The sequence below is a fragment of the Portunus trituberculatus genome, chromosome 47 (genome assembly GCF_017591435.1).
Source record: "Portunus trituberculatus isolate SZX2019 chromosome 47, ASM1759143v1, whole genome shotgun sequence".
In the NCBI taxonomy this organism is placed as follows: domain Eukaryota; kingdom Metazoa; phylum Arthropoda; class Malacostraca; order Decapoda; family Portunidae; genus Portunus; species Portunus trituberculatus.
Genome location: NC_059301.1, coordinates 33192931 through 33207927, shown reverse-complemented (window position 1 = coordinate 33207927; position 14997 = coordinate 33192931). Strand labels below are relative to the sequence as shown.

The following is a 14997-nucleotide window of genomic DNA, read 5'->3' as shown; positions in this document are numbered from 1 at the left end:
AAGATATGGAGACAGGACACTATGAGCCCCGGTCGAACCCTGTACAATACAACTAGGTAAATACACACACACATACACAGTCATGGATTCCCAATTTTCACATACTACAAACATTTAATGTTCCTCTTATTTATCAAAGTCTAACCTGTGTATAACATTGCATGATTCATAAGAAATTTTGTGTTTTATATTTATAAATTAGCAAAGTGCATGTGCAGCCTTTCTATATTGCATGATACTTTTCAAGTGTCATGCTACCTCCTAACATCACACTCACTGTTGCTGTCTTTCATCATCAGACAATTAGTACAGGCAACCCCACTTAATGAAGGTTCACACAACGAAATTTCGCCACAACGAAGGTTTCCTTTTACTCCCATCTGCTCGTTTAACGAACACCAAACTCGCTTTAACAAAATTTTATCCAGGTAATTTTTTCCAAGTTTGAAAGCCCCGCCGTGTCACGCAAGCCAACAGGCTTTTGAATACACCACCGCCTCTCATGGACAAAACGCGCACCACTCACTCCCCCTGTTCAAAACAATAACAACGTCAGCAGCAGCTTGTCTTCCCTCACTTTACATGGCACTAAAACGCCCTGCAATGTTGCCTAGCGTTGCAAAGAAGACCAGGAAGTCTCTTACTCTTGAAGTGAAGCTGGATATTATTCACAGACACGAGAGAGGCAAGAAAACTAATAGCATTGCTTCCCACCATGGCTTGAGTCCATCTGCTGTCTACCATTTTCAAGTCAGCAGACTCTATTAAGAAGGCTGGTGAGATCATATCTTCCTTGCAAGCTGAAAGAACCACCTGAACTCATGACTCTGCAATGGATAAAATGGAAAGCCGTGTGGAAATGTGGTACATAAGTTTTATATGCGGTAGAATGATGCGCCCTTTGTTTACATTCCATAGGTTGCCAGCTAGCATATTTCCCGCTCCACTCTCCCTCCCTTCATAAATTTAAGATCATCAACATTATGAAGTTACTTACATACATACATACATTAGTGTACATTATAATGACTTAGTCTTAAATTAAACTGCTTAAATGTTTAACTTCATAATTTTCACTTTCATTAAACCTTTCACTGTATTATGATGCACTCTCGCTTTGTTTACTCTCAATAGAAGTTCAGTCAGGGGTCAAACTTGTTATAATTGGTTCGCTTAACAAAAATTCGCTTAACTAAGGGTTTTTAGGAACGTAACCCCTTCGTTAAGCGGTGGTTGCCTGTACTTAGTCATTGGTTGATCAAGGCATCTCATATTACTGTATTTTCATTATACTGTACATAAATTATTTTGCACTTTTCACTGATGCTGCTCACATTGACCAGAAAGTGGTTGTGAAATATAGCACGGGAATTATTTATAGACATTCATGAACTATACTTGTCACAGTGAGAAATGGCCGATAGGACGTGGAAACCATGGGGACTCCCCAGTATTGCCACATCTCCAAAGATCACCGGCAGTATAGGTGCTCTATTTGTCTTTTCTTCCAAGAAGTACCTATTGACATTGTAAATAACTGCCTTAGCTTGGCTATGAAGGTAGTCATATGGTGAGCTTGAAGCAGAGGAATGAGCCATAGCAAGAATGCGTGTCTGCGACGCCAAGAATTCCTCCACTAACAGTGTGGTGAAGGAAGTGGCAGTGTTGCCCTCTCCTGCTCATATGCCACGTTTACCACCAGAAAACACCCCCTTGATTTTTATCTCAGTGGTGGTGTGGAACAAAAGTTATAATAGTTCCATAAATAAGTTAGAAAAAACACCAATTTATATAAAAATAAAAAGAGAGAAAGAAATAGAGAGGCAGAGGTTACTTAGGTTGAGCGAGGTTGGAGAAAGGTAGACAGTGATAATGGCAACACTGGAGAAATCCACTGGTCACACCCCACTGGCCATTTCTTGATGCGGCGAGTATAGGAAGCCTGAAGGGAAAAAATGGAAAATCACAAGAATATCAGACAACTATCATCATAGAAAATCATTATCATCATCATCAGATTTCATCCTTGTCAGATATTGTTAGTTAATTCCAAAAAAAATGTATTTCTTTTGGTCTCCAGACTAACTGTGAGTAATCATTTTTAACACAGACAACTTTTATGTGGCACATAGGTTTATAGATTATATGAATCTGATAAGGTAGAAACATCAGTAGTATGTGGCTATGTCATACCAGAATAATTTGAAACCTACTGACATGCGAACTGTTCCCCTGTGGCCTTGTACAGCCTCCTGACCAGATGCAGGCAGGTGGTACCCTTGCTGCTCAGTCCACTGCTGGCCACAGCACCTCACAAATCTTCCAGCACCAGCACACTAGACAGGTAAGTCACAATCTTCCTCTTTCCTATTATGTAGTTCAGATACTCATCATTGTTTGCCTTCAGTCCATGTGTCCCATTACTAAAAGCATCTGTGGATCTGATGTGTAATTTTATTTGTTGTTTCCATTTTAAGGTGTTAAAGCTTTATAACTCAATTGCCTTTTATCCTTTGTAAGAAGGGGGGGTTTTTTTATGCAAGAAGGGATGCTGGCCAAGGGAAAAAAAAAAAAAAAAAAAAGGGGTGCCCACTGGATTGCCAGTGCCCTTAAAGATCAAAAGAGCTATCCAAAAGTCATGGACAAATGTCTTGAAATCTCCCTCTTAAAAGAAGTCAAGTTGTAGGAAGATGGAAATACAGAAAAAGGCAGGGAACTCCAGAGTTTACCACAGAAATGTATGAATGATTGAGAGTATTGCTTACCTCTTGTATTAGAAAATTGGACAGAACAGGGGTGAGAGGGAGAAGAAAGCCTTGTGCAGTGAGACCACAGGAGGAGGGGAGGTATACAGTTAGCAAGATCGATAGAGAAGTTAGCATGAAAATAGCAATAAAAGATAGTGAGAGATGCAACATTTCAGCAGTGAGAAAAAGGCTGAAGACAGTCAGTCAGAGGAGGGGAACTGATGAGATGAAAAGCTTTTGATTCCACCGTATTTAACAAAACTGTGTGAGAAGAATCCACCAAACATGTAAAGAGTACTCCATACAAGGACAGATAAGGTCTTTATACAGAGTTAGCAGTTGGAGGGGTGAGAAAATCTGGCAGAGACGCCTCAGAAGGCCTAACTTCATAGAAGCTGTTTTAACAAGAGATGAGATATGAAGTTTCCAGTTTAGATCGTAAGTAAAGAACAGACCAAGGATATTCAGTGTAGAAGATCGGGACAGCTGAGTCTCATTGAAGAAGAGGGGATAGTTGTCTGGGAGGTTGTGTCGAGTTGATAGATGGAGGAATTGAGTTTTTGAGGCATTGAACACCACAGTAAGCCCCTGCACTTGTGAATCTCAGCTTGGTGAAATTCACTTTTGGCAGTACGGTGGCCACGGACCACTAAGTGCACGCTTGGCGATTTTAATTCAAACTTAGTGGTCCCTGGCGGCAGCATATCAAACCACGCGTCTCCCTGGTGACATCAGACCTCTCTCTGTAAACCTATAAAAACACAATGTATAAAGAACTGGCGAAATTTGCATTTGGTGGTAGTTTCGCCACACTAATTCATTCACCAAGTGTGGGGTCTTACTGTACAAAGTTTTCTCGGCCCCAATTAGAAATCTTAGAAAGATCAGAAGTAAGGCATTCTGTGATGTCCCTGCGTGATCTCTTGACTTCCTGAAGTGGAAAAGATGTAGGGCAGTATCATCAGTGTAGGAGTGGATAAGGCAAGAAGTTTGGTTAAGAAGATCATCAATAAATAATAGAAAGAGAGTGGGGTGACAGGACTGAACCCTGAAGAACACCACTGTTAATAGACTTAGCAAAAGAACAGTGGCTGTCTACCACTGCTGCAATAGAATGGTCGGAAAAGAAACTTGAGATAAAGTTGCAGAGAGAAGGATAGAAAAGTAGGAGGGTAGTTTTGAAATCAAAGCTTTGTGCCAGACTCTATCAAAAGCTTTTTGTATGTCTAATGCAGCAGCAAAAGTTTCACCAAAATCTCTAAAAGAGGATGACCAAGACTCAGTAAGGAAAGCCAGAAGATCACCAATAGAGTGACCTTGACGGAAGCCATATTGGCAATCAGATAGAAGATTGTGAAGTGACAGATGCTTGAAAATCTTCCTATTGAGGATAGATTGAAAAATTTTAGACATGCAAGAAATTAAAGCTATAGGGTGGTAGTTTGAGGGATTAGAATGGTCACCTTTTTTAGGAACAGGCTGAATGTAGGCAAACTTCCAGCATGAAGGAAAGGTAAAAGTCAATAGACATAGTTGAAAGAGTTTGGCCTGGCAAGGCACAAGCATGGGAGCACAGTTTTTTAAAACAATAGGAGGGACCCCATCAGGTCCATAAGCCTTCCAAGGGTTTAGACCAGCGAGGGCACGGAAAACATTGTTACGAAGAACTTTAATTGAAGGCATGAAATAGTTAGAGGGAGAAGGAGAGGGAGGGACAAGCCCAGAATACCCAGGTGCTAGAAGTGTCAAGGGTAGTTGGAGTTTGAAAGATTTTGACATTTTCTATTTATGAAAGAGTGTTTGGCAAGTTGAAGAACAGACTTGGCATGATTCCAGGCAGAAATATAAAGTACGTGAGATTCAGGTGATGAAAAGCTCAAGTACCTTTTGTTGGCAATCTATCTGTCATGTATTGCATGAGAGCTGGCAGTGTTAAACCAAAGTTTAAATGCATTAGTTTGAGAAAAGAGTGAGGAATTTACGCCTCCATGCCAGACACTACCACCTCTGTTATGCGTTCAGTACACAGAGACAGGTCTCTGACATGGAAACAGTAATAATTCCAGGGAAAATCAGCATAATACCTCCTCAGTTTTCTCCAACTGGCAGAGGCAAAACGCCAAAGGCACATCCGCTTTCAGGGATCCTGAGGAGGGATTGGAGAAATAGGACAGGATACAGATATGAGGTGATTTTTTTTTTTTTTTATGTAGGGAAGAGGACTGGCCAAGAGCAAAAAGGAGAAAAGATAAAAAAATAGGCCCACTTAAGTGCTGGCTCTCTAAAAAGTAGAAAAGCATCAGCCAAAATTGGGGAGCAAATACCTCAATACCTCCCTCTTAAAGAAGACAAGTCGTAGGAAGTCGGAAATACAGATGCAGGGAGGGAGTTCCAGAGTTTACCAGTGAAAGGGATGAATGATTGAGAGTACTGGTTAACTCTTGCATTAAAGTTGGACAGAATAGGGATGAGAGGAAGAAGAAAGCCTTGTGCAACAAGGCTGCAGGAGGAGGGGAGGCATGCAGTTAGCAAGATCAGTAGAACAGTTAGCATGAAAATAGCGATAAAAGATAGAAAGAGATGCAACATTTCGGCAGTGAGGAAGAGGCTGAAGACAGTTACTCAGAGGAGGGGAGTTGATGAGACGAAAAGCTTTTGATTCCACCCTATCTAGTAAAACTGTGTGACTGGAACATGCAAAGAGTACTCCATACACGAGCAAATAAGGCCCTCATACAGAGTAAGCATTTGGAGGGGCGAGAAATATTGGCGAAGACGTCTCAGAACACCTAACTTCATAGAAGCTGTTTTAGCAAGAGATGAGATGTGAAGTTTCCTGATAAGATTATGAGCAAAGGACAGACTGAGGATATTCATTGTGGAAGAGGGAGACAGTTGAGTGTCATTGAAGAAGAGGAGATAGTTGTCTGGAAGGTTTTGTCCATTTAATAGATGGAGGAATTGAGTTTTTGAGGCATTGAAAACTACTAGATTTTCTCTGCCCCAATCGGAAATCTCAGAAAGATCGAAAGTGAGGCGGGGTGACCTGAGGAGGTATTATGCTGATTTTCCCTGGAATGATTACTGCTTCCGTGTCAGAAACCCATCTCTTTGTGCTGAACGCATAACAGAGGTGATAGTGTCTGGCATGGAGGTGTTCATTCCTCATTCTTTTTCTCAACCTAAACCTTCTAAACCTTGGTTTAACTCAGCCTGTTCTCGTGCTATACATGATAGAGAGGTTGCCCACAAAAGGTACTTTAGTCTTCCATCTCCTGAATCTTATGCACTTTATATCTCTGCCTGGAATCATGCCAAGTCTGTTCTTCAACTTGCCAAACACTCCTTCATAAGTAGAAAATGTCAAAATCTTTCAAACTCAAACTCCCCTCACGACTTCTGGTATCTAGCCAAAAACATCTTTCCCTCCTTTATTTCATCCTGATGGCACCACTGCCATCTCTTCTGTCTCTAAAGCTGAACTCTTCTCTCAAACCTTTGCTCACAGCTCCACCTTGGATGATTCTGGGCTTGTCCCTCCCTCTCCTCCTCCCTCTGACTATTTCATGTCTACAATTAAAATTCTTCGTAACAATGTTTTCCATGCCCTTGATGGCCTAAACCCTCGGAAGGCTTATGGTCCTGATGGGGTCCCTCCTATTGTTCTCAAAACTGTGCTTCTGTGCTTGCACCTTGCCTTGCCAAACTTTTCCAACTTTGTCTATCTACTTCTACCTTTCCTTCCTGCTGGAAGTTCACCTACATTCAGCCTGTTCCTAAAAAGGGTGACCGTTCTAACCCCTCAAACTACCGTCTTATAGCTTTAATCTCTTGCTTGTCTAAAATTTTTTAATCTATCCTGAATAGGAAGATTCTCAAACATCTGTCACTTCACAATCTTCTGTCTGATTGCCAGTATGGCCTCCATCAAGGTAGCTCAACTGGTGATCTTCTGGCTTTCCTTACTGAGTCTTGGTCATCCTTTTTTAGAGATTTTGGTGAAACTTTTGCTGCTCCATTAGACATACAAAAAGCTTTTGATAGAGTCTGGCACAAAGCTTTGATTTCAAAACTGCCCTCCTTTTCTCTGCAACTTTATCTCAAGTTTCCAATTCTGACCATCCTATTGCTGCTGTGGTAGACAGACACTGTTCTTCTCCTCCTAGATCTATTTATAGTGGAGTCCTCAGGGTTCTGTCCTGTCACCCACTCTCTTTCTATTATTCATTAATGACCTTCTTAACCAAACTTTTTGCCCTATCCACTTCTACACTGATGATATCACCCTACATCTTTCCATGTCTTTTCAGAGATGACCAACCCTTCAGGAAGTCAACAGATCATGCAGGGATACCACAGAACGTCTGACTTCCAATCTTTCTAAGATTTCTGATTTGGGCAGAGAAAACTTAGTAGTTTTCAATGCCTCAAAAACTCAATTCCTCCATCTATCAACTCGACACAACCTTCCAGACAACTATCCCCTCTTCTTCAATGACACTCAACTGTCTCCCTCTTCCACACTTAATATCTTCAGTCTGTCCTTTACTCATAATCTTAACTGGAAACTTCACATCTCATCTCTTGCTAAAAACAGCTTCTATGAAGTTAGGCGTTCTGAGGTGTCTCTGCCAGTTTCTCTCGCCCTTCCAACTACTTATTCTGTATAAGGGCCTTATCTGCCTCTGTATGGAGTACTCTCCGCATGTTTCGGGTGGTTCCAGTCACACAGATTTACTAGATAGGATGTAATCAAAACCTTTTCATCTCATCAACTCCCCTCCTCTGACTGACTGTCTTCAGCCTCTTTCTCACTGCCGAAATGTTGCATCTCTTTCTATCTTTTATCGCTATTTTCATGCTAACTGTTCTACTGATGTTGCTAACTACATGCCTCCCCTCCTCCTGCAGCCTCGCTGCACAAGGCTTTCTTCTTCCTCTCATCCCTATTTTGTCCAACTCTGTAATGCAAGAATTAACCAGTACTGTCAGTCATTCATCCCTTTCACTGATAAACTCTGGAACTCCCTCCCTGCATCTGTATTTCTGACTTCCTATGACTTGTCTTCTTTTAAGAGGGAGGTATCGAGACATTTGCTCCCTAATTTTGGCTGACGCTCTTCCTCTTTTTTTTTTTTTTTTGCCTTTGGCTGGCCCTCTTCTCTTCATAAAAAAAAAAAATACAGGCCACTCTGAAGAGTATTTTAATATGTTAATATGAATTGATTGTATTAATCATGACCTCATACTGCATTATGGGATTGTACCAGAACAAAATTATTTGTTGGAACTTGTTGCCCAGGACAGGAAACCCATTCAGACACCTTTACCTGTCCTGCTAAAATGCCACACTTCACTGGAAGGCTTTACTGTTTCATGCTCATTGTAAGCAAGTGTTACTGTTCACTTAATTTGAAACAATTCAATCATTTTATTGAAAACAATACCAACACATCAGCTTATGTTCATTTAACATGTTTCCATTGCTGCCTGTGAGTGGTTCTGTGGCTGTCTTTCCCTTTGTCATGCTGCTTACCTATTTCTTCCATGGATTCCCCTGGGAGCATATGAAGCTTGTAGCCCTGACTAGCTGTAAGAATTGTCAGCTCCCAAGCAACCTGCATGAAGAGAATGTGTAGGAAAATGGTTATATTTTAAGTGCTTGACAAGAACTGAAAAAGATGCCCATATAAACCTATTATGTAGTAGTATTTCCTTTCAACAGAAACCTTGATACTATGATTGGCATTGCTCTATAATGCATATGGGGCAACTCTGGATTGATAGATTATTTACTGTTCAGATGATTTTTAGCAGTTAAAATGCTGAATGAGATCTTGGTCTGCAGATGGCTGGCCAGTCCTCAGGATACCCATCACTAGGTACCATTGGCTCCAGCACCTCCACAAACCCCCAGCAGTTTGGCTTGCAGCATCTTAATCCCATGGCTCATCTCAACTCCCTTGCCCACCAGCAGCAGCAGCAGCAAAACTACAGTAAACAAAAGGCATATGGATCTCAGTCAACCTATGGACAGTTTGGCCCCTCGTCACTGAACACCATGTGTATGCCTGTGCTTTTTGTTTTTTCTCATTGTAATTCATGATGATGTTAGGTCTGAATGAGATCATGATATAGTATTGTTCTAGATGAAACACATTTATGGCTTGATCAAATAAAAGCTTGATGAAAATTACTAGGAATCTATGTCAAGGAGACTAGATCATGAAGAAATGTTTTGAAGTTACTGTAAAATAGCAGGACTCTGCAACATAAAGTTCGTATTTCAAAATTCTAAAAAAGAAAAAGAAAAAAAAAACTCAAATAATAGTGACTTACATGTGTTTGCAGCCCACGATGGTGTGTCCCGAGCCCCGACTCTTGGAGCAAGGACTCCAGTGCCATTAGTGGATGTTGGGGGAGCAACAACACTTGGCCCCATGGGTGGAGGTAGTGTAGCTCACACAGGGCTTGAAGGAGCTGAGAATGAAATGGACCGGCCATATCACTTACCTCGCCCCAAGTCCCGCGTCTCCCTTGGGGTGGGTACCTTAGCTGCCCAACATTCCCGCATCGCACGCAGCTACAACTCTCTTCTCTTCTAGACCTTTGCTGCTGAAGTGCTCACGCCGCAGGGTAGAAGTGCTGTGCACAATATGTGGTTACCATCATAATACTCAGTGTAAACAGTGGCACTCCTTCTCCTAGATAAGCACAGTAGGTCCAGTCATTGATGGTGTGAATGGGATCTATGGAAGGATAATTTCATTGAATAAATAAGGTTTCTGCATTATTCTAAAAGTACATAGATTCACTTTATAGCCCTTGGTAGAGCTTTAACTTGACAAACCCAGTCAAACCACTTTTCTTTGTTTGTTATTTGGTACTAAACTCACCCATGTGTAAACATTGTTGTGAAAACACTGCTCTTTCTTCCTTTATGAAATTTATGGCTTTGATAGTCTTTTTTCATACTTGCTCAGTATCATTATTTTTATAATCTCTCTCTCTCTCTCAAAAAAAAAAAAAATCACATCATATTATTGTTTGCCTCTCTGCCTCCAGGACAAAAGATTCTCATTAACTATTCTATGCAAGTTTTACTTACGTAAGATGTCTTCACATCAAGACTTGACTGTTGAATGGTACCACTGATGCAGCCAAACAGACCAATCTCCTATAGCCAAACCCTCAAAACGCATCACCTAAATGAAATCTGTTAATCCTACTTGTTTTGACTGTCAGTGTTTCAAATAGCCCAGTCTTTATGCAGCCTGTCTTATCTGTCTTTTTGACCATCAACTCAATGACCAACATTATTGACTAGTGACATTAAGCAGCAAGTAGTGGAATGACTTCATTGACCAAGTAACCTTATTCTTTTGTAAATTTTAATTATCTTACATGAACATAATTGATTCTTACAAGAAGTTTCCACATGTTAGGGCATTACCTTTACTTACCATCTCCCATCTTGGCTTTATTCAAGTTGTTGACACTTGGTAACCAGCTTCCACATACTGCAATGAACACACTCACGCATATGAGAAGTTCTCATAGTTTAGAGTCATTGCATCACTTTTAGTGCCTATTGTAATTATTATTCTATACACAATAGATGTGCATCACTTGCTTTGTATATGTTACTTTTCACAAACTAAGCTTTCCACAATACTAATTGGTAGCTACCTCATTTCTCTTAGTGTGTATGTGTGTGTGTGTGTACCTGAGAGCAGCAGAGCTCTATAACCAAGCTTCAGCCAACCAATGTGTTTTGAGTTCTTTTCCTTGCTCTCATTTTTATTTTCAACCTAATATTGTGAATTAACTATACCATCAGACCTTAATTTGATAAATATATCTATAACACATACAGGTAAGTGGTGACTACCACCTGCCACTGTTAACCAACTTTACATCATTCAGTTCCTCTTCTATAGTTCATCTCTGCTGTGTTGCGATGTTACATGTGTGAGGTTATTCAAAATGTATTAACTTTAGACTAAGGTATAGACAAAAGTGGTTCAGATTTTAATATTATCCTTTAAAGTAGGCCTCTTTTTATTGCACATGTTGTCCATTGATCTTTTTTATTGCTGTGAGAAGTGTAGACCTGTAGTGTAATGACCTGTAGTCATTAGGTGCCCTGTCACACTCAACATGATGTCTCCTTGCCTTACAAATTAGAACTTTCTCAATGGCATCTTTAGTTAAAGGAACAGCCAGGAATCACAAGGAGTCATGTCTGAATAATAGGGAGCACGGTGAACCTCAAAAAGAATAATTTATCGGATGTAGAAATACAATTCAATGCAGGAAACTGGTCATGTACGAATCTGGCTATTAGCAACTGCTCCAAGACAAGTGCTCTGTCCCATTTTTCATACCTAATCTTAGATATTTCATCCATACTCCAAACTCTTCACATTTACAAGGTTCCTTACTAGATCCCAAAACTAATTATGCCACTATAAGGATCCCAGATTAAAATCCAAGGAGACAAGATGATGAGATTTTGCATCTGGTACCCACTCTGGAGTGAGACTTACAAAAATGTTTCCAGCAGAATAAGGATCACTGGGATGATTATGTAGTCACACACAATTCACTTTGAAGAACAGTGGAGCTACAACTAGGCTACCTTATGAAAACAACTGTTTATCTTTGCCTAAGGTCAAATACTTTCTGAACAAACCTCATACCACATTCCTCATGTATAATGAGCTGGGCAAAAGTGGCATTATATGTACATTGTTATATTTCAACACAATGCTATTACTAGTTCATAGCTTGTGACACCAGTGAGGCAAACAATTTGGTAGTAGTAATACTGATGATAGCTTACAATAATAAAGCATTGTGTGAAAAGGGTTAATTTCCCAAGTTTTCCTGAATGAGAAGCTTTGTAATTAAAATATGAAAAACCTACTTAGAAATTCATTACATGAGTGAGGTGGACTAATTGTGTAATTTTTCATTTTCTTATTTTATTATACAAAACGGTTTAGTGTCTAGGATTCAATACACAGAGTTATGTATTGATAGTGTAGCCCATTTTACTGGGTGATTATTATATTAATGTTTTTTTATTTTTCTTCGGTCTTGATCCTACAGTGCTCACAGTGTGGGAGATATTATGTATGTTTTTTCTTATTACTTTGGTGGTATAGTTTATTTTCTTACTCATTTTTGCAAGGATCTTTCAGAGTTTTTAAGTGTTTACTTCCAGTTAGTACACTAACGTTTTCTCTTCCATGTAGTTTTATCGTTAGTAATTTTAACTCTAGTATGAATGTATTTTTACTAATGTGTGAGTGACATGAACTTCTGATAATTCTGTAGCTGTTTCAAACTAGATTCAGTTTTACAAATGGTGAGGTTTCAGATGTGCAGAGCAGTGTCAAGGGAGCACGTGAGTGTACAGGTATTTCCAGTTAGTGGAGATGACCTGGTGTGTACAGAGTGGAGCTGCTGACCCACTAACCCATGGCTTCTCTTGACCTTCACACAGGACTCCAGTGACATTTATTATGAGCCGGACGACCTCCAGACCTCCACCTCGCCCCGTGGTCCCCCCACCAGACCCCCTCCCCCACTCCCCAGGACCATGCATCCACAGACCTACAACTACCCATTCTTCCACTGACTGTCTCTCATGCTCATTACTTTGTAATTGAAGGCTTATTCAACACTGATATTAACAGGGCTTAAGAAACAGATCCAATTCCTCATATCAAAAGTTGCTGTAGATGAAAATATGTACTAAATCCATTAGTTATCTTATTTCACTTGCATGCATGAAGCTTATTCATTGAATTCATGATTAGAGAAAAAAAAACTTCATGTGTTGCATTACACTGTTTACAGAAACATACACAATTGGTTTCAATAAACTTGGAGCACCACATGATCTTGCTGTTGATACAGACATGAATACCACAAAATATATACTGACATTTACCACATCTTACATATCATTCTTCTTTTGTCTGTCTGCATGTATGTATGTATGAATGTGTCCCTCACTAGCAGTTTTATCATGTAACTATTGTCACCACTTCTGACTCACAGCATATAGTGATTGCTACTGGTCACTACACAGGTTTATTTGCTGCTGAATTATCCTCTATACTGCTTATTAGTCAAGATTGTCAGCTATCTCAGAAACACTGCAAGACTTTTTTCCAACAAAAACTATTATTTAGCAGTTGGCTATTGTGTTACCACATTGACATTGTCAATACAGCATTGGCATAACCCTATGTCACTTTATCATGATCACATAGTTTGAGTTGATATATTGATGAGAGAGTGCATGATACAATTAGGAATGGCTACATTTATTTGAACATCCTTTCTCACTCAAGTCTGAGACATGAAACAGTGAATTACAAGAAATCCAGGAGTATTCTGCATATTGTTGAGGGTGACTGTAAGGGAAAAAAGAAGGAAGCACATAGGAGTTCATGTATTCCTTTTTATTTATTTATTTTCATATATTTTTTATTTATTTATTTATTATTATTATTATTTTTTTTTTTTTTTGCTTAGCCTCTATTTTGAATTCCACCTTGCATTTGCAGGGTAAGAAAGTTGGGAAGAAAATACATTTAAATTGTTTACTTAGCCTGTATTTTAAACAAGTTGAGAGAGTACCGTATTTATACTGGAGATATTTTAGATTTCAGTGTGTGGAATTGTTCCTGTTTATCTTTCATAAATTGGCTGTTTTCATATTTTTGTTGATAAAAAACCAGTCAATGTATGCAAGGTGGGTTCGGATTCTTGATCTACAATATTTATCGTAATTTTCCTAAAAAAACAGTCGTGTGCAAGGTGGGTTCGAATTCTTGATCTACAATATTTATTGTAATTTTCCTAAAAACAGTCGTGTGCAAGGTGGGTTCGGATTCCTGATCTACAATACTTATCATAATCTTTCTGGAAGCATTGCCAAGGTTGTATTGATAATTGTTCTCATATTAGATACAACTCTGAAATACAATGAATTAAGATGGGTTTTCTTTTAGTTGAGAGTTTTCCATTAAGATACACCAGCAGCAAGAATTGACATTCACTGTTAGGTTCTCATGAAAGAGGCTCAGCCGCTGTACAAGCTTCGTTCATAACCTAAGTGAGAAAATATATTTTTTGTGACTATATTTTTTGTAATATGTACATGTAGTATTATATGTAAATATTTTTTATGAATTTGTTAATATGTATTAGTTCCTTTGTATGTTGTCATTTTTATCCTGTATTACTTTCACTATAATAATTTTTCTTGGTGCTAAGATGGATATTTCATTTATTTTATTATCTTTGTATTTTATTTTTTTTTTTTTGTGTGTGTGTGCTTGGCTATCTCAAAACATGATTTGTAGATGTGCACAGATACCTCTGATTTCATCAGCCATGAACACCCTACTACGTATTTCAAAATTAACATGCCAATTAATGTGTGAATGTATTTACTGAAGAAGCAAAGGAGGTGACATCACTACAGCACTGTGTCACTCCACCTGGACTTGACCTAGTATTTTTTTTTTTTTTTAAGCTAGATGAAGCCAATGATATTTTTGCATTAGAGGGAATAGCCACTCTCAAGGCCACAGTGTTGCCTGAGAGGCCACATGTATAGTGTATATATGTCATGTTGTCCTGTCTTGATATCCAAACAGGTAATGCCTGTTGGTCTGACTCATTACAATGGTTCACAAGATGTATAGTCTATTTATCCACTCTTGAAAATAAAACCAAATCTCTTATGTAAGTACTGTATTATCTATCACTTTCCTTCTTGAAAAAGGTGAGTGAGTCTTCCTTTGACTATGTATTGACTTGGACTGTTGTTAAAGGAGATTTTTTTTTTTTTTCAGCTAGAGTTCAGTTTGCACTTTGATCATACATCAATAGATAACCTTTTCCCATTATCCATCACCAAAATACCCACTTTGAATTATAATTACAATTAATCAAAGAAGAGACCACATTGTTCACTATAAATGATCTTTTATTAATTGATTTTCATTGCATTTTACAGTTCTTTTAAGCAAACTCATTTCCTTATTTTACTTCATCACCTCTCTATAACTATGCTGAGCTTGATGTACCTGCTCAACTCTCTACATAATTAAATAAGTAGATGAATAAATAATTGAAATATATAAATCTCACCATGGAAAGATTTATATTATAATGTTTTTGTCTTAGAAAGCCTGTGAAGCTTCTATGTATGATAATATACATT

At 38.8% G+C, this 14997-nt stretch overlaps 1 protein-coding gene across 4 annotated transcripts in view; it reads left to right on the top strand.

The window, feature by feature from the left end:
- The window catches only part of LOC123498107 (mucin-5AC-like), a 69580-nt gene extending 55060 nt beyond the window's left edge, over window positions 1-14520 (top strand). For 3 of the 4 annotated variants that reach the window (XM_045245244.1, XM_045245245.1, XM_045245243.1), the window contains 4 exons: window positions 2249-2344; window positions 8596-8812; window positions 9099-9289; window positions 12259-14520. In XM_045245244.1, the coding sequence (XP_045101179.1) occupies window positions 2249-2344; window positions 8596-8812; window positions 9099-9289; window positions 12259-12393 (639 nt within the window). In that variant the 3' untranslated portion in view covers window positions 12394-14520. Of the gene's footprint in view, window positions 1-2248; window positions 2345-8595; window positions 8813-9098; window positions 9465-12258 lie in introns of all 4 variants that reach the window. The other variant, XR_006672645.1, reaches the window with a different exon arrangement.
- Window positions 14521-14997: the final 477 nt, after the last annotated feature.